Genomic DNA, 24,624 nt, shown 5'->3' with positions numbered 1-24,624 from the left:
TATTATTAACATGGCCGACACCGCTGGCGATGAAGCCCTGTACCCAATTGCAGTTCTCATTGACGAGCTTAGAAACGAAGATGTTCAGGTATCCTTGTCTTCACTTTTTGTTCATAATACTATTCAGACATAATCGCATTCATGTCTTTCAGCTGAGACTAACTTCGATCAAAAAGCTTTCTACCATTAGTCTGGCCCTTGGCGTTGAGCGCACACGATCAGAGCTCATTCCTTTCCTCACAGACACTATTTATGACGAAGATGAAGTACTACTTGCTCTCGCCGAGCAATTAGGATCGTTTACTCCTCTTGTTGGAGGCGCAGAATATGCACATATTCTCTTAACGCCTTTGGAGAGTCTAGCAACTGTTGAGGAGACAGTAGTCAGAGATAAAGCCGTGGAATCGCTGAGAAAAATTGCTGCTGATCATAACTCTGACCATATGGAAAGATTTTTTGTTCCCCTTATTAAGAGATTGACTCAAGGCGACTGGTTCACGTCTCGAGCATCAGCTTGTGGGTTGTACAGTGTGTCATATCCACATGTTGGAGCTACAATGAAAGAAGAATTAAGAGCGTTAGTAAATTCGTTGATAATTTCTCCCTTTTCGCACACTAGGTTTATATTTTTCTTGAAAGATAGATTTTAGAAATAATGGTCGTAAATTGCTTCCGGAAATTATTGGTTTGATAAATCATTGCTCATTTCCTATGCTTTCAGAGGTTTCAAACAACTTTGCCAGGATGATACTCCTATGGTGAGACGGGCAGCCGCAGGAAAACTTGGAGAGTTTGCTAAGGTAAGGAAGTTATCAAGCGATTAAGTGAAACCCAACCATGGTAATATGCATAAACCAATTATCATCAGTTCAAAGAAAGTTATTTATTCACTAGAGTGATTGTTTTAATTATGATGCGAAAAAAAATTTATGCTCCGCAAATTTTGCTACCTTGATGCATACCATGTATACAGGTCGTGGAAGTGGATGCGTTGAAGAACGTAGTGATTCCGATGTTTGTGAACTTGGCAAGTGACGAACAGGACAGTGTTCGTCTATTGGCAGTCGAGGCATGTGTCTCCATAGCTTCACTCCTCAACAAGACAGAGGACAAGGAGCTACATGTTATTCCCACGCTTAAGACCGCTTGTGACGTAAGATTTTTTTATAAAATAAAGGGGGGGGGGGTTGATATTAAGCCGCGTAGGACAATCCAATAGATGAGTAGTGATCCCCCACTATGAGACATCACTGCATCGTATATAATTTAAAGACAAGGCACTATAGCTCTTTTAGAGCTGCGTCATGAGAAATATAAACATCACTGCATCGTAGTCCCACGCTTAAGACCGCTTGTGGTGTAAGAGCAAAAATTTACCCAAATTTATATCTACAAGTCAGCTTGAAACGCTCCGGTACAAGTTTTAAGATGCCAGATCTATTTATTGACTGGTTTTCCTATATACGGTGCCGGATTTTGAAACTTTGAACGGGCGTTTTCAGCAAATTTATGTGACTCTTCGAAAGACTGGCTTATCTCGAATCGGTGCCCGTATCGTTGAACGTATAGTGTAGGTTCTGGATAGAGAGAAGTGAGTCGAGTCTTGTAAGATTTATTTCTGTAGTTGGTAGCAGCTTTGATGAAAAAGTTATTGGTTTATGGCACTTTCTTGGCAGTTGCATGTAACTGACCCATGCTACTGGTTGTCACATCTTAAATACGGTATTTGCTTGTTTTGGAAAGCTTAAACGACAATTAATGAGATTAAAAGACTGTGAGCTCATCAGGTTGATCTTAGCGCTGATGTCAGACAAGACAATTTTAGAATTCTCTTCAGAACTGTTCTGAGCGTGTTGTGGAGTGTATGTGTTCTAGGATAAGTCATGGAGAGTACGATACATGGTGGCGGAGAAGTTCACAGAATTGCAGAAGGCACTGGGACCAGATCTGACCAAAAACGAACTGGTCACCGTTTTCCAGGCACTCCTTAAGGTACCCTCTCCTCTCTGTAGATCACATCTTGAATGAATAGAAATCCTTTTTAATTGCTCTTGAGCGAATTCATAGCAATTATTGTAAACGTGTTGGTCTTTTTTATGGAAATTTTTTGCTTTACCGTTTTGCGCTTTTCTTCTAGAACATTCTTTGACTTCCCAAGTGACTTTTTCACGCTTTCGTGCTTCATTTTTGAATGATCTCTAATGCTTTCACTCCGAAGTAAAACTTGTTGCTAATATAAAATCGGTTGCAGCATACAGAAAATAAGTGCCTGATAGCGCAGTGGTTAGTGCAAACTGAATTTTATCCCATTGTATTATGAAAAGGAATCGCGAATGAATTAGATAGGAGCATAGTCATTTTAAAGTTTTTCAGTTATATCAAATCATTTCAGGGGATGTATGAGTGTACTTTATTTTTTTTGCAGGATAATGAAGCAGAGGTGCGTTCGATGGCAGCCCAACAAATCAAAGACTTCGCGGAGGCGCTTCCTACCTCGTCCAGGGAGACAGTCGTCATGAACAACATTCTACCGTGTGTCAAAGTGAGTCATACAGTTACCTAATTCAAGAAAAAATAACTCCGATCAGATATCTTGCGCTGCTTGTTAATATTGGGAGGCAAAAAATCTAATGGAGAAACCTCCCTAATCCACGAATGGAAGAAAATTTGTGAGGTATTATATTAAAAAAAATTAGCGAAAAGCAAATATAGAAATGTATATACCTTTTCTGAAAAACGGCTGCAGCTCTTATGTTACCATAGTGAAAAGATCGTTGAAGAGAGTGTTTGAAATTTGCAATCTGGTGTTTAGGATCTGGTGAATGATACGAACCAACACGTGAAGACAGCTCTGGCTTCTGTCATTATGGGACTTGCTCCTATTGTCGGCAAAGACATGTGAGTCAATCTGAAAAAAGACAAACCCCTTCTGATATTGTCTATCAACTATGGACACGTATAAAATGGCTTATGTTTGATTTTAATTGGCGAATTTTTGATGACGATTTCAGAATTGCGTACAAAGTGCGTCGTAATAAAAAGCGTTCGATAAGGCTGTTATAAATATGATTTTAAGATCAAGATTTGAACTCAGATTATAACATAGTGGTTCAAACTAGTAAGGCAAAGAGTTTTCTAATCATTATCATCCTCGGCACCATTCGAGTCCAATTAATTTAATTACGGTTCTCAATTTGGTAATTATGGGAGATTTTAAACTGAGAATAAACGTGCGATACTCGGAGAAACTTAGATTTTCGTACTTGAAACTGCGTTTCAGTACCATTGAGCACCTGTTGCCATTATTCCTGGCCCAGTTGAAGGATGACTGCGCAGAAGTGAGACTAAACATCATCTCCAATCTAGAGTCTGTCAACAAGGTCAGTTAGAAACCCTCTCTTCACTCAAGTTTCACTGATATCATGGCTATATCGACGTCTGTTTTGTCCTGAGATCTTATTAATTGCTTTATTTGATCTTAGGTAGAGCTCAATAAAGAAAATAGATTAGCATCGATTTCGACATTCTGTTGGATACCTAAAAGATATCGAATTTTGATTGCGCGAATGATATATAATTTAGGACCGCATATTTGATAGAAATTTATTTCAATTTGAAAACAACAGCTTTTGTTTAAATTGAGCTTTAATGTGATTTCTCAGAGATCGGACAATTTTACACGTCTAAACGGATAGCCATCAGAATCAAAATTTTACATATTAGAGATTAACTTTCTTTATACTGTCAAAAATGGTCCTGTTTAGGTAATTGGAATCCAGCAGCTTTCGCAGTCCCTGTTGCCAGCAATCACAGAACTGGCAGAGGACACAAAGTGGAGGGTGAGACTGGCCATCAATGAGTACATGCCCCTCTTGGCTGAACAGCTTGGAGTACAGTTCTTCGATGATCGTCTCAATGCTCTCTGCCAAGCATGGCTGGTTGACCACGGTTAGTGGTAATGTGGATAAGTTATTTTTAATAGCCGCACAGCGATAGCTGGGGCTACTATTGGCCTTCTCTTGGTTTTTTTACAATTCAAAGAATTTGAATTGTATTGGGGCGCTGTCTTTTTTTAAGATCTGTTCACACATTTTCATGATTTTTGAAGTCAAATTGGAGTAGTGATTTTGGTCACCCCGAAACAGGAAATGGAGCGAAAAAGCGAGTGGTTTTGCGGCGTGAAATTTTTTTTTGCTCTAAATTTAAAGTAGAGTGCGAAAATGGTGTTTGAACAAAAATTCGCTTTCTCGCTAGTGGTTTTTTGTTCACATGCGGCAATTTCACTTTTATTTTTACAGTTTTTTCGATTTTTTGGATCGGATTTTTTTTCCGAAATGGTTTTCCCAATCCAATCATAGTCCGTTCTTGATCTAGTTTTCTGTTTAGTCAATGAAAATTCTTTGAATTGTGTGTCAGGACTTGTCCTGCTATGTTTTTTACAATTCAAAGAATTTGAATTGTATTGGGGCGCTGTCTTTTTTTTTTTTTAAGATCTGTTCACGCATTTTCATGATTTTTGAAGTCAAATTGGAGTAGTGATTTTGGTCACGCCGAAACAGGAAATGGAGCGAAAAAGCGAGTGGTTTTGCGGCGTGAATTTTTTTTCGCTCTAATTTTAAAGTAGAGTGAGAAAACGGTGTTTGAACAAAAATTCGGTTTCTCGGTAGTGGTTTTTTGTTCACATGCGGCAATTTCACTCTGATTTTTACTTTTTTTTCGATTTTTTGGATCGGATTTTTTTCTAAATGGTTTTCACAGTTCATTCACAGCTCATTCTAGACCTAGTTTTTTGTTTGAATTAATTTTTCATTTCTCGCTAGTGGTTTTTTTGGTTCACATGCGGCATTTTGACATTGATTTTCTGTTTTTTCTTATTTTTTATCTGTTTTTTTTTTCTAAAATGGTTTTCTCAATTCACTCATAGTCCATTCTACCATTCTAAGTCTAGTTTTTCTGTTTAGTCAATGAAAATTCTTTGAATTGTACGTCAGGACTTGTCCTGCTATGTTTTTATTTTGTCGTCATGATTTTTGTTACGACCATATGACGTCACAGCCACTTTTTGTTCATTCGTTCGTGCAATTTCAACTGAATTGCATGTGTGACGTCATTTTTCGCTCTTAGTGGAGCGAGTTTTTTTGTTCATGCGCGTGATTAAGTTTTTGGTCACACTTGACTTACCTCACTCTCAAAAATGACTTCCTCACTTTGAAATTGACTTTTATTTACTTTAATTCAAAGAGATAAGGTCAAATGGGTGTGTGTCACTCTAAATGAAGGTTATTTGAGATCAGCTAATAGAGGCAGCAATAACTTATACAGATTTGTAATCAAAATTTAACAGATCAGCCTTCAATGAAAAGACGAGTTTTTTTGGTCTGTCTTTTCTATTGTTTTTTTTAGACTGCCGATCTACGAATCTATTGCGGCTATTTTCTGGCAATCTGCCAGCTATGTTCGAAATTTGTAAACGTTTTGCATATTATCGGATAAACGGTCGGCTTTCTTTGAGGTAAACAATATTTGTAACCTCCCTCCCGCCTCCATTCACTAAGAATGCACCATGCTTCATTATATAGGACAGGAGGTAACGATAGTTAAGCTTTTTATTGAGAAAGGATGGCGACGTAAGTGCATCTTAAATGAAATTGTACAAAAACTTAAGAATAGACTGATTTATTGAATCGCATCTTTCCGTTTGTGCCCCCCAAGCTTATTGAGTGCATATTATTTGTACCCCCCAGACGACCGTGCTATAATTTTACATAATGATTTACCATGTAATGACACGTGCCATGTCTGTCGGGTTGCATAACGTCTTGGGGGGCACACACAGTAAAGATCCATTAAATCATTTTAAAAGTAGTCTATGCTATTATTTGCAAAGACGTCTGCAGAACTATTTTTAGGTAAATTCAATCAGCGTATGTAAGAAATTGACCATACGCGTCTTTTAGTGTTTGCTGTTCGGGAGGCAGCAACGAACAACCTGAAGAGACTGGTTGCCATATTTGGTAGTAACTGGGCACGTGCCTCTGTCCTGCCAAAGATAGTCCAGATGAGCAATGACCAGAACTACCTGCACAGAATGACTTGTCTATTCTGCATTAATGTACTAGCAGAGGTCAGTCTGTCACTGCATTTCTTCTCTTTAATTAGTTAGCACATCCGCTTAAAATTAATAGATTTTTAAACCGATATCTAATCTCATAAAAGGTTGAAATAGATTGAACGTACGCGACAGAAAGGTATATTGCGCCTAGAGGTAACAGATATTACGTAACAGATACAATATTGTTGCAAAACCTGGTTATCACCGGAGACCACAGTTCAAAATATTTACCATAGATGCTTACCAAGTTTTCAAAAAAGTTTTAACTTTTTGTTAATAGCCGCACAGCGATAGCTGGGGCTATTATTGGCCTTCTCTGGGTTTTTTTAAAAGCCAAGAATTGGATTGTATTGGTGCTGTCTTTTTACAATTCAAAGAATTTGAATTGTATTGGGGCGCTGTCTTTTTTTTTAAGATCTGTTCACACATTTTCATGATTTTTGAAGTCAAATTGGAGTAGTGATTTTGGTCACGCCGAAACAGTAAGTGGAGCGAAAAAGCGAGTGGTTTTGCGGCGTGAATTTTTTTTTGCTCTAGTTTTAAAGTAGAGTGAGAAAACAGTGTTTGAACAAATTTTAACAGATTTGATTTTATTGTTTTTACTTTTTTGTTTCATGACTTTGTTTCAAGATAATCATAAATTAGTGAAGGCACGTTTTATTTGATGAGTAGTTGGATGGCGTTTAAATGGATTTTCACTTCGAGTCGTTTCCGGAGTTCTTCCGGCTATGTTTTTTTTTAAGATCTGTTCACACATTTTCATGATTTTTGAAGTCAAATTGGTGTAGTGGTTTTGGTCACGCCGAAACAGGAAGTGGAGCGATAAAGCGAGTGGTTTTGCGGTGTGAATTTTTTTCGCTCTAATTTTAAGCAGAGTGAGAAAAGTGTCTGAAGAAAAATTCGCTTTCTCCCTAGTGGTTTGTTGTTCACATGCGGCAATTTCACTTTGATTTTTACAGTTTTTTCGAATTTTTGGATCGGATTTTTGTTCTAAATGGGTTTTCCAATCCATTCATAGTCCGTTCTTGGTCTAGTTTTCTGTTTAGTCAATGAAAATTCTTTGAATTGTACGTCAGGACTTGTCCTGCTATGTTTTTATTTTAGTAAGATGTTTTCACACCTTTTTTTCATGACTTTGAGCTTTCAAAACGGGATAAACAGGTAAAGCTCAGCGGGCATCAATTTTCATCAGAGGCCCTTAGCCGCGTTTAGTAGTTCTTCAAGTACTTAGAGTGGTGAAGCTACTGGGAAGGCCGTAATTCAAGGTTAACAGGTCATTTTCAGAAGTTTTTCAGCCCAAAATGTTGCAATTTTTTCGTCTTTTTTTCAGATTTTTTGTTGCACCAGTCTGAAATTGAGGTTTGTAAAAGTTGGTAAAGGTCTTTTGCAAGACGTAATTACTTTTTATGGCCATTTTAAGAGCTATATGTATTGCTACACCAAACATAAACATGGTAATTTATTCTAATTTTAAAAATTTTTTCAAGTTTTTGAATAATTTTGTTGTTTCAGCTCTTGGTGTCACAATAATAGGTTATTTTTTAGTTTCTAGTGGTAATGGAATGGCTTTAAACTTCACAAAGTTTACCAATTTTTTGATAAAACTTGTCTAGGATTTGCTAATAGTTTACTGCAAAATTTTTATTGGCCATGGCATAAGCCAATTTTTTCAAATTTTTGAAAATTGTTGTCAATTTTTAGGTTTCTCTAACCTGAATAGCCAAAACATTTCCTATAGGTTTTAATAATAGGTTACTGCCTAGTTTCTAGTGGTAATGGGGAATGTGTTTCAAGGTTTAAATATTACAAATTTTAGCGATTTTCAAATTTTAATTTTTTCTTTGACTTCCTGAAATTTTAGTCTTTTCCTCAATGGCCAGGGGTTTGCTGCTATTGAGTTTGCTAGTATGTTATTGCAGAGTTTCTATTGGCAACAAAATAGTTTTCTGTTTTTTTAGATTGCAAATGTAATTAATTTTTTAAATAAAGCTTGCAATTTAAATTTTTTTGATTGTTTTCAATTTTTTTGAATTTTTTTCGTTATTTTCTGAGTTTAACTATCTTTATTGGCCAACGAAACTTTTTAGATGTTGCAGACGAGTTACAAGAAAGAACTCCACAGAGAAAAAATGGATTTGAACTTTTTTCCAGACACATTTTTGAAAAATATCTTTAAATTTTTAATTTGAAGCATTTTTCACTTTTCTTTTTGAAGATTTGTCATTTTTTTCGAGATTATCTACCTGTAGTGTCAAATTAATCTCTTTCAAGTCTTTTGCGTGAGTTAATGACTATATTGAATTGTGTCATAAATGGCCTGCAAGTTAAAAGCTTCAAGAGTTTTAGGAATAATTGTTTTTTTTGTTTAGTTTGATTCTTTTAGTTTCTCAACTTTCGAGATTTCGTCTTTTTGGCTGGGATTGTTCAATTGATTTGCTGGTCAGGTACATTAAGCCTGTTTTTCATTCAATTCCTTGGATTTTATTTCAGGACTTGTCGTGCTATGTTTTTTATTTCGTCGCGATCTTTGTTACGACCATATGACGTCACAACCACTTCAAATCTGCTTTTCGTTCATTTGTTCATGCACTTTCAACTGAAGTGCATGTGTGACGTCATTTTTGCTCTTAGTGGAGCGAGTTTTTTTGTTCATTCGCGTGATTAAATTTTTGATCACACTTGACTTACCTCACTCTCAAAAATGACTTTCTCACTTTGAAATTGACTTTTATTTACTTTAATTCAAAGAGATAAGGTCAAATGGGTGTGTGTGTGTGTGTGTGTGTGTGTGTGTGCGTGTGTGTGTGTGTGTGTCACTCTAAATGAAGGTTATTTGAGAGCAGCTAATAGAGGCAGCAAAAACTTTTACGGATTTTTAATCAAAATATATATAACATATCAGCCTCCAATGAAAAGACGAATTTTTTGGTCTGTCTTTTTTACTGTTTTTTGAGACTGCAGATCTACGAAGCTATTGCGGCTATTTTCTGGCAATCTGCCAGCTATGTTTTAAGTTTTCAACCAACTATTATTGGTTAACGTTCAAAGAACAAGTTAAGACTACCACCTAAAGACGCATAAGTCGCCTTGATTCGTGGTTAAGAGTTATATATTTCCCCACCCTCACAGTAGTAAATTATGTAAAGTAAAAATTTTGCACCTTTTCAGTATCCCCCCAGTATAGTGTGGCTAGAGCATATAGGACCCCCACCCTAATTTACAAAATGTTACCATGGGCTACATTTTCGTGGTTGGTCTATAAATGGAAAAGGGTAAAAATAATTGGGCGTCTTTCGTGTATGTAAGTCAGAAAACATTATATCCGTAACAAATTATATTGACTGAATGGCATGCGCGGAATGTGTGCGTGTGTATAGGTTTGTGAGACTTCTTTGGTGGAGGAGAACATGTTGCCAATTGTGTACCAGATGGCGGCTGACCAAGTACCCAATGTCCGCTTCAATGTCTGCAAGACCATTCACACAATCTGCAATGTACTAAAGACAGCACAACAGAACACCAAGTGAGTAATACAAACAATATTTAGCACCACAAAAGCATCTAACCTTTTCCCTGCTTTGAGGCTGTTTCAAATAAACTGCCTATTTTTTCCGTTTTTTAAATCTAATTTTTGGTTTTTTAATACTGTCTACACAGCAGTTTCTGCTGTTTTCTGACAATCTGCCATCTCTGTTTGAAATTGGAGTCTTATAAACCCAAATTTTCTTAAGTATGTACCGAAGTTTGCAATTTTTTTCCTTTTTCATTTATAGCTGCGAAACTGTAGGCTGAGCGTAGCTATATTGCAGCATTCTCGGTTTTCGTTTGAAACGAGAAGTTTTGTTCACATGTTCAGTCCGCTCTTCAGCCGCTTTCATGCGCATGACGCCATTTGTTATGCTCATTAGCGGAGGACAGGTTCTTACTAAAGGATGGTTGAATTAAGGGTTCGAGAGTGAAACGAGATAGGATTTTTATTTGAAAGAAATTGATAGTTTTTTAATGAAGAATTCTTAGTAGATGTTATGGGTTGCATCGGTAACTCAAATATCAAATCTGTTCGATATTTATTTGCCATCTATATTCTACTACATGCAAATTTTTTGGGTGCTATTTCGGCTGTCTCTGTTTCTTATTTTTCGCTCCAATTTGGCTTTAGGATTAAGCCAAATAGTTGCTTAATCCCAAAGCAAAAAAGTATCATCTTTTATGCCGCTTTGTGTTTTCTGGCTATTAGCTACCGACATCAAAGACTTAGGCACCAAAATTGTTAGAAAGAGAATAACAGAGTTTGAGTTTTTTAGCTAGAACATCGTTTGGACGTTTGAGAGATTTAAGTTGGCGTCTCCAAAAACCGTATAAATAGGCAGTTCCCGAGTGCCAGCAGAAATTCATTGTAAAAAGAGCATTTTAAATTTGTGTCAGGTTTTGATCCCCCCTAAACTACCTACAACCAACGCCGTCGTTTAGAGCAATTTGCCCGATGACAGTTCCGTTGTTAATAGCCGCCCTCATCTTCTCAGCCGGCTATTATAGCGCTCCTTTTTTTTACTTCGTCGAACTTTTTTTCGCTTTACCATTTTGCCGCTTTTTCAGCATTTTGCGCGAATTTTTTTTTTGACTTCTCTAGGCTAGTTTCTCTCTTTTCATTCTGCTAAAAGTGAATTTGAACATCAGTTGCTCAGCAAAGCAATTCAAAATGAACAGAGTCAGAATGAAAAACTGAAGTCAGAAATAGAAACGGGATAAACCCATAAAGCCCAATTTTAGATGCCCGCTATTTGAACGTCGTTCCTATAAGTCTTAGTTACCATCTCTTATGCTTATTGGTATTAATAGTAGCCCCTGTAGCCTCTCTTCAGGAAACAGAAGTATGTTCAACTACGAAATGCCATCAAAATAAATCGGACTTAAATGTTTTTGTACAAAAATCTTTTTTAATAGCCGCACAGCGATAGCTGGGGCTATTATTGGCCTTCTCTTGGTTTTTATTTCGTCGTCATGATTTTTGCTACGACCATATGACGTCACAGCCACTTTTTGTTCATTCGTTCATGCAATTTCAACTGAATTGCATGTGTGACGTCATTTTTCGCTCTTAGTGGAGCGAGTTTTTTTGTTCATGCGCGTGATTAAATTTTTGGTCACACTTGACTTACCTCACTCACAAAAATGACTTCCTCACTTTGAAATTGACTTTTATTTACTTTAATTCAAAGAGATAAGGTCAAATGGGTGTGTGTTACTCTAAATGAAGGTTATTTGAGATCAGCTAATAGAGGCAGCAATAACTTATACAGATTTTTAATCAAAATATAACAGATCAGCCTTCAATGAAAATACGAATTTTTTTGGTCTTTCTTTTTTAATAGCCGCCCTCATCTTCTCAGCCGGCTATTATAGCGCTCCTATTTTTTTTTTTACTTCGTCGAATAAAAAAATGTTTCGCTTTACCTCATTTTGCCGCCTTTTCAACATTTTGCGTGAAATCTTTTTGACTTCTCTAGGCTAGTTTCTCTCTTCTCTCATTCTGCTCAAAGTCCTTTTAAACAGCAGCTGCTCAGCAAAGCAATTCAAAATGAACAGAGTCAGTATAAAAAGTCAGAAATAGAAACGGGATAAACCCATAAAGCCCAATTTTAGATGCCCGCTATTTGAACGTCGGTCCTATAAGTATTAGTTACCTCTCTCTAATGCTTATTGTTATTGACAGAATCCCCTGTAGCCTCTCTCTAAGAAACATAAGTATGTTCAACTACGAAATGCCATCAAAATAAATCGGACTTAAAAAAATTTTTTTGTACAAAAATCTTTTTTTCAATATCTTCTATTATTTCAATCCCAATCATGCTTATTGGAATCAACGGCGGCTATTTTCCGGCAATCTGCCGGGTATGTTTACTGTTTTTTTAGACTGTCGATCTACGAATCTATTGCGGCTATTTTCTGGCAATCTGCCAGCTATGTTTTTTCGATATCTTCTATTCTTTCAATCCCAATCATGCTTATTAGAATCAACGGCGGCTGTTTCCCTGCAATCTGCCGGGTATTTTTTTTGTTTAACGCTGCAAAGCTATAAGCTGAACGAGGAAATTTTGTGGTTGTCCTTCGTTTGGTTGTCTTACATTTGTCTTGGAGTTTTCTACAGGATTTTTCAAAACAGATGTTCATGTGCCGTTATGACTTAAAGGTGAAATAGTGAAATTGCTGTGTTAGACAAGTTTTGCTAAAGGAGTTATTTTTTGTTCAACCGTAGCGTTGTCGATGACATTTTTTTCTAACTTTCGAAAGAATAATTAATATGGTTTAGCGATTTTGACCGTTTTCTTTACATTGGGTTAGTCTTTGGTCGTGTATTTTGGTTTTCATTGTGTTTGTGTTTATTTTTCTAGTAAATGAATGTTGTATATACGCCTGAGTGTCAGTGATTTTCTTAAAGCAGAAACATGCGACCTATAAAAAGACGATTATGCGAGGGCTTCAGTCGTGAGCAATATTGTGATTGAAGGATGAAATTGCTCAAGAGTCAGTAAATTTACAGGTAATTTTCTGGCACTTCAAGAGTTACTTTTTTTTGTATATCCGTACCGAGTTTAGAGCCCGCTATGAAATTTTCCGCGTGGTGTAAAGTTTTCTGTTGTTAATGTTTGTCAAACTACAATTATCAATTCCGAAGAATAGATGAAACAATGTTCTAGTTTGGTGTTCTCTGAAATTTTTTGTTAAGTACCACGTTACCATTTTGAAGTGATTTTTGTTGAATTGTTGTTGATCTTGTTTTTACTTTCCCTTTCCTCGTTTTCTCTGTATATAAAGTTTCTTTTTTATCTGTTGTTAATCGATTATTAGATAAAACTTCTTTTTATTGCAAGTTCTTCAATCAATAGTTGTATTGGATTCACAGTTTGTGAAGGCAGTTTTTTTCAGATATTTTACCAATTTTTGTTATCAGAGTGGGCTTTTCTAATGTTAATTTCGTTGTTTCCAATTTGTTAAGTGTTTTAAACGTAAAGGTTAATTTTGTTTAGTGAACTGTGAGCTTTGATCTAAGTGAATATGTACTTGTACTTCGAGTCGGTTCCGCAGTCTTCCGGCTAAGTGTTTTACAATTGACAGAATTTGACTTATATTGGGACGCTGTCTTTTTAGGGATATGTTGGCTCATTTTCATGATTTTTGAAGTCAAATTGAAGTGATAGTTTTGGTTATGCCGGAACAGAAAGTAGTGGGAAAAGCGAGTGGTGCTGCATGTAAAAATTTCACTCTACTGTTAATGTAGTGTAAGAAAGCGGTGTTTGAAACAAAATTCAGTTTGGCTAGTGATTTTTCTTTCACAACAGGTAGTTTGACTTTGCTTTTTACTGTTTTGCTTAAGCGAAGTAGGTAGCAATTATATTAGTCCTGTCGGTCTTTTGTAATGCGATTTTTTGCTTCACCGTTTTTTCGTCTGACCCATTTGACATTTCGTCCTCAAAAACGGGATAAACAGGTAGCGCCCATCGGGCATTAAGGTCTCTTAGAGCCTTTAAGCTCATTAGTAGGCAAGTATGCGATTCACAAACTATTTTGGAGACATATACTTATGGTGTGAAGGGCGGTTCTTAGTAGTTGACCCTCCCCCCACCCCATATGAGCCCCCCCCCCAATCCGTACCCATCCACATTGTTCAGGCCGGAAGGGCCCCATGCAGCCAAAGACCCCTCCCACGGTTGCCCCCACCCCATGCACCCCCCCCCCCCCCCCCACCCACCTCCAATTAAACAAAATCTAGCCTCACTAAACCGTTGCTAGCTACTGTCGAAGCCAACCGGTCGTTTGAGAGCTATTCACCCAACTTTAGTCGGTTATGTTTCATTTCTTTCCACATTAGAGACGCCTGGGTACAGTTTCATCGGTCACTAAACTTCGAGGCAGATAGCTAAGTTGGAATGATTGAGCTTGGATTCACAGAAACTGTTTTGGAGACTTATACTTCTGGTGTGAAGGCTGGTCCTTAGAGGTTGGCAAACCACCCCCTCCACCACAACCCCCCTCACCGCATCTGCCCCCCCCCCCCAATCCCCACCCCTGCACATCGTTCAGGCCGTAAGGTCTCCGTGCAACCAAAAACCGCTGCGCTCACCTCAGGCCCCTTGAATTAAGCTAAAGCTAGCCTCACTATATCGTGGCTAGCTACTGACAAAGTTTGAGAGCAAATCACCCGACCAAAAAACGGAATAAAAAATAAACGGGATAATCCCATAAAGCCCAATTTTAGATACCTACTACTTGAACGTTGTTTTTAGAAGTCTTAAATAAGATAATGCTTTGATAATAGTCTCTATCCTCTCATTATGAAGCGGCAGCATTTGTAACAACGAAATGAAATAAAAAAGTTAGCACTTTAAATTTTCTGTTGGTACAAGATTAACTTTTTTTCGGTTTTTTCAGTACCAATCGGGGTCATGGTAATCATTAACGGCTTTTTTCCGGCAATCTGCTTGTTGCCTTTCTTTTTATAAGAGTTGTCATCTATTACTTGAATTGTATTTGAGTTATTTGAATTGTATTGTCTTGTGCTTTTTTTGTCTATGTTGACACTTCCTGATATTTTTTCTGAAGACAATTGTTTTCAGTAACACTCAGAAACAGCAAATGGAGAGAAAAGCAAGTGGGTTCGCTGTGTGAGTTTTTAATTGCTCTTAAATGAAGTTTATGGAAGTAGTTAGTCCTGGGGTCTTTTTTAATGCGATGTTTGCGCCTAACCGATTCTTCGTCTCACCCTTTTAACTTTCGCCCTAAAAACGGCATAAACATGAAACACAGAGTGAAATAAGTTCTTTTAGAGCCTTTCGGTTTACTAGACTCTAAGTATGAGGTCACAAACTTTTTGGAGTAATAAATTCTTGGTGTGAAGGGCAGTTTTTGGAGTTTGACCGTCCGTGCCCCCAGCCGTGCTCACTGCACTCCCCTATTAATCAAGAGCTAGCCTCCCTCAAAAGTAGCAAGTTACCGATGGAGCTAGCCACTCACCAGTCGTTTGAGAGCAATTCGCCCGACTTTAGTCAGTTATGTTTTTACTCTTATTTGTAAGTAGAATGAGAATACTGTGTTTGAACAAAATTTTGCTTTCTTGATCGTGGTTTTTTTAATCACGCGGGCAACTTATAATTTAACTGTGTTTTGTGTTGTTTAGTCGGGATTTTTTTAAATGTTTTTCAAATCTGTTGCTTATCCTTGCTAGGTCTCTGTGAAAATTACCTGTTCTGCTAGATTTTGTTGATTCACCTGATGCTTTGCTTACGTTTTTGGTTTACATAAGCTAAGCTTTTCGAATGTGGCTCCTGACTTGTCTTTCTCAGCTCTCCTTTTGAGCGCAATTTTTTCATCTTTTTATTGCGATTTTTGGCCTTGCCTGTCTTCATGCGCTTTTCTGTTTGAGCAATTTTTCGTCTGAATTTTTGACATTTGTCTTCAGAAAGGTGATAAACAGGTAAATCCCACAGAGTATCGGGTTCCTGAGCAACTCTTGAGTTTTATAAGTCTATAAATGTACAATTCAGCGTCCACTTACCGCTTATAACTAGCTTACCGCTTACTACTAGCTCAAGAAGCCAACTGCTCCCCAGTCGTTTGGGAGCAATTTGCGCCACGTTGTTCTCTGAAAAAAATTCACAGGCTTGTACCTGCTTATTTCCAACTAACAATTTTTCGTAATTTTGAACATAAATTTTGCGCGTAACATAAAACCCGGTCTACCCTCCTCCACCTGTCGATTTGCACCCCCTTCTCGTCCAAACCCTCCAACCCTACCCCCCCCCCCCCGCCCAACGATTGGTCCCCCCCACTCCGCTCACCCCGCCCTAATGCTAGCATCCCTAGCCCCAGCTAACTACTACCAAAGCCAACCGGTCAAGTCGCCCAACGTTATTCGGTTATGTTTTTTGGTACTAGACCGCAATCTTTTGGCGATACGCCACATTTTTTTCGTATAATAGAACTTTTTGGTATGGAACCTTCACACGCTGACGCGATTACTGCTTTCACATAATAGTTTATCATAATTCTTCATCATATGATTTTTTGTCACAGATCGAGCAAGAACAAAAGGTGAAGTAGCACATCTTAGAGAAACCCTCCCTCCCTCCTCTACTTAACTTTATTTTATGCTTAATTTAGAAAGCCCTCCCCGTACCTAGAACTCAACACTTCATTGACACAGACACTTTCAAACGTTGTCAAATATTCTATCTATAGTGTTGCTAATGAAATTGCCGAAATTACTATTAGTAGAAAGAGCTTAGATTGAGTAGAATATGTATGCTACTTAGAGTCCTACATACTACTCCATTTACTACCAGTAGTATTACTACCCGTACTATTTAGATTATTAATCGCAATGAGATGTTAACTAATGTGATTTTGAAAACACAAACAGTCACTCTACAGTTCAAAACTTTTCTTCCTTTTCTGTCTTCTTCAATTTGTTACTCTCTCACTTTTTGTTAGTCACACATAGACATAGTTGATTCAATTCGCTAAAATTGTGAAGTATTTCTTGGCTTAGAAATTCAACTTCTACGAATAAATTTGTTAAATTCACTTATTCTGTGAAATTAAAATTTGAAAGAAACACAAACATAAATGATAATTACTTTCGAAAATAGAATGGGAGAGCATTAAAAATGAAACGAATGATATGTATTTATAGAAGTGCCGCCATTTTGGATGAGTTTATTGGCTGAAATATCTCAAAAAATTTTTGTGAATTAGAACTTTCACGTGAATAATGAAATATTTAGAAGTCACTAGTGCAATTTTCAGTAATGTTAACTGTGTGTCGTGAATTTCTAGTTGTGCGTCTGGCGTGCGTGCGTGAATTCCATTGCTGTGGGCTGTCGCATAAACTGAAAACGATAATTAAAAAATGAGAAATTTCAACTACAAGGACCATTTACCGTTGAGAAAAGTTTTGTGTCCTCATTACTGTCTTTTCATTATTAATTATTTTTCCATCTTGTTTTCGCAGTGGTGCATCGGGTGGTGGTTCGAAACTGAGTGGGGCCCAATTGAGTCAAATGAAAGGAGTGTTGGACAAACTGGCCGAAGATGCAGATGTGGACGTTAGATTCTTCGCTGCCGAGGCACTGCAAGGTATGATTCGAAAAGATGGGCATTCATTCAACCAGAATAAACGTTGTTTAAAATTGACAAATTCAGGCCATCGTGCGAAAAAATAAATTACGCAGTTAAGAGAGCTTTTGCTGTTTTCTTCTATTTGTTTTGTAAAGCAGCTTTTGGTCCTGTTTGTTCGGCTCTGGTATTGTCCGAGGTTTGCCGATTCTTGATATTTTTGATGGGCATGCAATATTTTTCTCAAGTTTTTCAATTCACTATATTCAGTTCATTATAAATCTTGTGGGAAATCGTATTCACCGAGATCAAAGAATTTATTCACCGAGATTTTGAAGCAATGCTTTCAAGTTTTTCTGTTCTTTATATAAAGCAAATCTTTTCCTCGATCTTGATGAAAATTGTTTCTTGATCAGAATTGGTAATTTCTGTTGGAGAAGTTTTGTTTGAAGAATTTGTTTCGATAAAGCATTTTTTGGCGTTTTTGAGCTCGTCTTCGTCCTTCCCTTGCAGAAAGCGTTGATGTTGTTCAAATTAAGACACTGTGTTTTGGATATCAGTCCAAGGCAAGTCTTTATATTAAGTCATGAGTTTCGATTCGCAGAATAGTTTTCGATTTGAACGGCTAGTGAAACCAAATCAAACACATGGCTAATTTAGAAACAGTGGTGCAAAATAAAATCAGAACAGGGGGAAGATGTAAGATGCTTTTTTATTTGAAGGGTCAGATAAATGGCCTAGTTGCATTTTGCTAAAGGTTCAAGTTTTTAAAAAGAGCTCTCCAGCGTACCTGTTACATAAAATTTTGCTGTTGAAGTTTATTTATTTTATCGTCACATTGCTTTGGAAATGGACTTTTTATAGCTTCGAAGCTGTCAGCTAAGCATTGCTATTTTGCGGTGTTCGTGGTCTTTTTGTTTCGTCGTCTGACGCTTTTTCGTTTTACATTTGCTCACACAGCATAGAAAAAGTCAAAGAAAAAGTCAAAAGAAACTCTCTGTGCTAAGTGTTTTTAGCTCTTTTACTTGATTAGATTTTGATCATACATGACTTGTCACACACAATAAAAATGAGTTTTGCACTTTTAAAATGAAATTTAATTTGAATTAGTTTTTGGTTATGTTTTAGTTTATTGCTGAATGTTTATTACATAGCTTTTCAAGCGGCAGATAACGTTTTTAACTTATATCTGTATCTTTCTATCTTTTTTACACGGCACGCAAATTATTTTGCAGTTATTACGGCAATATGCGAGTCATATGTCAACCATTGAAGCTAACATTGAACCAGGAGGTTTAATAAGTGAAAATCAAATGCTTTAATCAACAAAGTCGAGAAATGAGGAGGCATAAGTTCCTTTTGTTCATACTGGTTCTTGCTATTTAGGTTAAAATGGGGTAAAAAATAGTGCTAGGAGACCAAAATTTTTGGTTCACATCCGGCGTTTTCAAGGCGGCTATTAGCTTCCAGGCGTGTTTTTTTCACCTATGCAGCTTTTGACAATAAATTTGACATGAATCAAAATCGAATTTGTTCCCGTTTTGTATTAAGAGTATTTGTGGTTTTTGATTGTCAACGAGGTTTTATTCCTATTTTAATCGATTCACAAGAGTTAGGTTGAGTTGGTTTGATAAGCAAATTGTGATAGAATTCTATCCAGTTTTGGCATATTTTCGGCGACTTTTCTGATGCTGTGAAATTATCAAGGATATTCCAGACTATTGCGGTTTTTATTGTCAAATGTTTTTGCTTTTCAACCAGGTTTGCTTATTGATTCATATTCTGGTAATTTGTCTCTGATGAATGAGTTTTTTGCTTAAACGTCATCTTTTTTAGTCAAATCCTTTTTGTGGAATGCAGTGTTGATGTTTGTTGTTCCATAATCGTTTTGACGGAAGCATTCGGTTTTTAAGCATTCAGTTTCATTAGTTTCGATTGATTTTACCTTTTTAAAACATCTTCGGCCAGAGCTGACAATATTTGTAGCAACTAGTTGAGTCCTGCGATTTTTCGCATAACAGATTTTCGGTCAGATCTTTTTGAGTTTTCCTACTTCAAAACGGGATAGACAGGAAACGGCTGGAAGGCGTTGAGTTCCCTTAGGGCCTTTTGCCTTACTTGACTCTAAGCATGCGATTAACCGAAAGTTTTTGAGACATAATTTGAAGAGCCCTTTAAACTAAAGCTAGCCTCCGTAAACGGTAGCTAGCTGCTGACGAAGCCAAACGCTCGCCAGTGATCTGAGAGTAATACGCCCCAATTAGTAGGTTATGTTTAATAGCCGCCTTCATCTTCTCTGCTGGCTATTATTGCGCTCCTAATTTTCACTTCGAATAAAAATATACCTCCTGATTTTTACCTGATTTTTCGACAGTTAGCGTGAAATATTTTTTTTTTACTTCTCTAGGCTAGGTTCATCCTTCTCATGTTTTGCTGATAGTGTTCTTAAGCAGCAGTTGCTCAGCGAAGCAATCTAAAATGAAAGATTCATAAAAATGAAAGCAAAAACAGAAACGGGATTGACATCAAAGTCGTTTGCATTTTTCATTCCCAATGGTGTTTTTAGGAATCAACGGCGGATATTTTTTGGCAATCTGGCGGGTATGTTTTTTTCCTCACAAAGAACAGCCGAAAAGGTCACATTTGTTGAATAACTTTGGCAGTTTTTGTGTCCATGACGTCGTTTCTCACCCATCTCGCAAGATTATTGTGATTATTTTGACTTGCCTCAGACTTCAATGTAACTTCTGTTTTTGAAACTTAAATATCATTAATTTAATCTGATGTAAAATAATGTTGGTGTCAAAATGCAAGTCTCTAATAAACAAGTAGTCTGGGTTATGTGCGTTTACACATGATGTTTTCGCCCCGACCAACCGAATTTTTGAATTAATTGTCTGCTTAATGAGGAAGAGATAGAAAACTTTCAAAATTCATATTTCAAAAATAGCTTTAAAATCATGCCATTTAACAAATAGAATAATGCCGCTTTAGAGGTTAGATGATATGTTTAATTAACGAGATCAAAAGAGAAGACGAAAGACAAAATCAAATAAAGCTTTAATTACTACCAAAACTCACCGTCTATCTATTTCTATTTTTAAAGATATAATGTCAAAATAGCATCAGATAAAACCTAAACTAAAAATTTCAACAGAAAATATAGCACCTCTCATTGTTAGATTAATCAATAATTAGAAAAAGCAAAAAGGGTAATGTTCAAAAATTAGTTTATATTCTATTTTCATTACTGTTTTCATTTGTCTGCACCTAAATGTATTATATTTGCACGTAAATTTGATCTGTTCTTAGTTGAGTTTTAATTTGAAAGCTCTGTGGTCTGTATTTGACAAAAAACAAAAAGGCAAAATAATTCTTAAAAAACGATCCGTCCGCGATATGCCCATCACGACTCTCGCTATTGCTGAACGCCCATTTTAAGGAAAATCGTTTCTCCTAATTTTAGCGAATTGGACCATTTGACAGAATGTCAATATATAAAAAAATGACGAATTTTGTATAAATTGTACGTTATATTAGCGAAGAGTGAATTTCACTATTTTTTATAGTTTATATATATTATATAGTTTCACGAATAGCTTCTTAGATAGATAGCGAATCAAACCTTTGATTACTTAGACTCAGTAAGAAGACTAGACATTTTTAGTTGAAACAGCAGCTATTGTCAGCAAAAGTGGAGAATTAGTAAAAAAAATTTTACGAAAATTTTGTCGAGCAATAAAAAACATGAGCCCTACTCAGAATCCTTATTTTTTCATTGGGCCTCATTTGAACATAAATGGGGTCTCTCTTTACTCCATCGATTCTTGCGACCACTGACTTTTTCAATTTCAGTGACGTGACGCCATTTGTTCTGCTTTTAGGTCAATTGCGTGATTTATTTTACTCAAAAAGTGACTTCTGAACTCACTTAACGAACTTTAAATTTTATGACATTTATTTGTAATAAAGATCAATAGCGTGCCTCTAAGTATTGCCAAACGTATGTGACCTAATTCTTCAGTATTCGAGTCATGACTTTTTGATTTTTAATATAAATTTTGAAAAAGCTCTATTAAAGCTTTTTCCTTATAGAGCGTTTTTATCATGAAAATGACCGTCCGAATCTAACCTAAAAAGTCTAGTGGTCTATTAAAGGACTGGTGGTCAATCTATCTATCTTATTTCTTTAGTTGTTTCAATTCCATGGAAGGCGACAAGCGTATGTCGCGGCTATTTTCCGGCTATTTGTCGGCTATGTTTTGATATTGTACTCTTCACAGGCTTTCTAATGATACCACTCACAACTCTTCATTTTTTAATAGCCGCCCTCATCTCAGCCGGCTATTATAGGGCTCGTAATTTTTTTTTACTTCGTCGAACTTTTTTCGCTTTAACATTTTGCCGCTTTTTCAGCATTTTGCGTGAAATTTTTTTGACTTCTCTAGGCTAGTTTCTCTCTTCTCTCATTCTGCTAAAAGTGAATTTGAACATCAGTTGCTCAGCAAAGCAATGCAAAATGAACAGAGTCAGTATAAAAATTGAAGTCAGAAATAGAAACTGGATAAACCCATAAAGCCCAATTTTAGATACCCGCTATTTGAACGTCGTTTCTATAAGTCTTAGTTACCATCTGTTATGCTTATTGGTATTGATAGTAGCCCCTGTAGCCTCTCTCTAAGAAACATAAGTATGTTTAACTACAAAATGCCATCAAAATAAATCGGACTTAAAAATGTTTTTGTACAAAAATCCTTTTTTCGATATCTTCTATTCTTTCAATCCCAATCATGCTTATTGGAATAAACGGCGGCTATTTTCAGGCAATCTGCCGAGTATGTTTTAAAGTGGGTCGGAACAAAAATGCTTCTGTGAAACGAAATTCAACAAGCAATCATGGTTTTTTTGCAAGCGTAGACGTCTGTATCTGTATGTTTAATAGCCGCCCTCATCTTCTCAGCCGGCTATTATAGCGCTCCTATTTTTTTTTTTTTTTACTTCGTCGAATAAAAAAATGTTTCGCTTTACCTCATTTTGCCGCCTTTTCAACATTTTGCGTGAAATCTTTTTGACTTCTCTAGGCTAGTTTCTCTCTTCTCTCATTCTGCTAAAAGTGATTTTGAACATCAGTTGCTCAGCAAAGCAATTCAAAATGAACAGTCAGTATAAAAAATTGAAGTCAGAAATAGAAACGGGATAAACCCATAAAGCCCAATTTTAGATGCCCGCTATTTGAACGTCGGTCCTATAAGTATTAGTTACCTCTCTCTAATGCTGATTGTTATTGATAGTAGCCCCTGTAGCCTCTCTCTAAGAAACAGAAGTATGTTCAACTACGAAATGCCATCAAAATAAATCGGACTTAAAAAAATGTTTTTGTACGAAAATCTTTTTTTTTCAATATCTTCTGTTATTTCAATCCCAGTCATGCTTATTGGAATCAACGGCGGCTATTTTCCGGCAATCTGCCGGGTATGTTTCTATTTGTTTTAAAGTGCACACAAGTCTATTTCGCAGCGATATGCGACAATCTACCGGCAGCTGTGTTGCACAGATTTTTTTAAAAAATAAATCTAATGATTAAATAGCTGTCGGTGGACATTTCAAAATAGTCTTGCGCAGACTCACTAGCCTGCTTGTGAGGCTAGCTTGACGAGGATTTATGAAAGTTCGCGTTAGTTATGTCACATTTATGAAATAATTTATCACAATTGCATCTTTCACATTTTTGTGTTAATTCAGCTACTCGAAAAAGTAAGCAAATCTGCAAATTGTTGTTCTCTTTCTATCTTTGTTGCTGACAGCGGCTATTGATAAATTATAGCCGAATTAATTTTGAAAAGTGTTAATGTTGACAGGGTATTTATTGGCGACCGCTCGAATGTTGTAAAGATGACTGCTTTCGGTGGTTAGGGATGCAATCATATTATTTAAGCTGTTTGACCATTGATGTAAAATTGAAGTGGTGGCGGAAAAAAACTCTGATTGGCTTTATTATAAAACTTTTTGTGTTTGTAGGATGAAAGAAGAAACAAAAGATTTGTAACCTGGAAACTGAAAAAGAACGGGTAATTCGTTTTTCAAACTTTTATCTATCTTTGACAACTGTTTCTGATCTCAATTTGTGAACCAACGATGCGGCCAAAAAACTGACTAGAGTCAACTCGTATTCAACTAAGTGATTGCATTACAGACCTTTGCGTAATAAAGTTTGCATTAAAAGCTTATAGGAGCTATAACCATTATTTATTACATTGCGGTCAAGCCTACCCCCCCCGCGCCTCCCCGGAGCTCAATACAGCTTTTTACTGCTGCATTTAGTATCGCTCAAGGATCGGACACATATTTCTGGAGTTCCGGACGGCCTGATTGTCTGTATTTGTAAACACGCGAGTTGTAATTTTGAAAAACATACTATTTGATTGAGCATATAAACTTTATTGCTGTATCAAAAACGAATAGAAACAGCAGTTGTCTGTGAATGATAAGCAGATTGTGTTTCAGCACCTGGAGTATCAGAGGCCACCCGTGCATAATCTTTTTAAATACCACAACAAAAACAGCAGCAGTGACAACAGAAAAAAACAAACAGCCAAAAGAGAATGATGAAAGGAACAAAAAAAATCATTTTTTAACCAACTTTTTGATCCGGATCGAAAGATGACAAAGGCTTTCAATGAACAGCAGCGTGACCAATTCAATAAGAATCAGAATTTGACTACTGAAATTGACCACCAAACAGTCGTGTCTTGAACCCCTCGTCAGATCTGTTTTGGTCGCTACTGTATTTGTATGGGGCCATTATATGGTTGTCATGGATGCGACAAAATAGCAGCATTAACTATCACAACACTTAAATACCGCCATCATTATCATCATCGAAGACATAGAGAATGACAGATCTCATGTGTAACAAATAGTTGAATTGTTATATTTGTCTTTTTCTAGTTGTATTGGCTAAATTAAATATCTCACAAATTTAGCTGAGAAAACGATTATAAAACGACTATATTCTTCCCGTTATTTTCATTTTAAACAATTTTTTTATTACCATCAAAAGCTGCTGCTAAAAGAAACACCACTTCGCCATGATAAACGTTTATATTTAGTGTTTTACTGTAGAAAAAGGTAACTAATAACAGCTGTCTATTGTTTGAGAAATATACAAATGGCACAAACTCACATATTCGCGATTGTTGAAACTTAGACTGATCATGACTTATTTGTGTCCAGTTTAGTTTTACAAATTGTATGTTCTAATTTGCAATTTGTTTTCTTTTTCTACTCAAAGGTGAATTTGCTCATTTTAATCGAGGAGTCAGTTTCTGAACAAGTTTTATGCAGAATGAGCAAATTCATATTTATCGACGTAATTTGATAAGTTTTGTTTGATTTCAACT

The 24,624-nt window shown here is 36.5% G+C and overlaps 1 protein-coding gene across 2 annotated transcripts; it reads left to right on the top strand.

Moving 5' to 3' along the window:
• LOC142337918 (serine/threonine-protein phosphatase 2A 65 kDa regulatory subunit A beta isoform-like) lies at nt 1–24,624 on the top strand. 2 transcript variants are annotated; one of them, XM_075387558.1, is made up of 14 exons: nt 1–88; nt 153–577; nt 722–800; nt 974–1,153; nt 1,876–1,992; nt 2,426–2,542; nt 2,813–2,898; nt 3,281–3,380; nt 3,765–3,948; nt 5,958–6,124; nt 9,490–9,635; nt 16,184–16,201; nt 17,121–17,245; nt 23,729–24,624. In XM_075387558.1, exons 1-14 carry the CDS (start codon nt 11–13, stop codon nt 23,758–23,760), a joined length of 1,854 nt encoding a protein of 617 aa, XP_075243673.1. In that variant the 5' UTR covers nt 1–10; the 3' UTR covers nt 23,761–24,624. The 2 variants fall into 2 exon arrangements, with proteins under 2 accessions (XP_075243673.1, XP_075243674.1); XM_075387559.1 differs by lacking the exon at nt 16,184–16,201 and having other exon boundaries at nt 23,729–24,619.

This window comes from Convolutriloba macropyga, chromosome 4 (genome assembly GCF_964194025.1).
Source record: "Convolutriloba macropyga chromosome 4, txConMacr16.3, whole genome shotgun sequence".
Lineage (NCBI taxonomy): Eukaryota > Metazoa > Xenacoelomorpha > Acoela > Convolutidae > Convolutriloba > Convolutriloba macropyga.
This window is presented reverse-complemented; position numbering and strand designations above follow the sequence as displayed.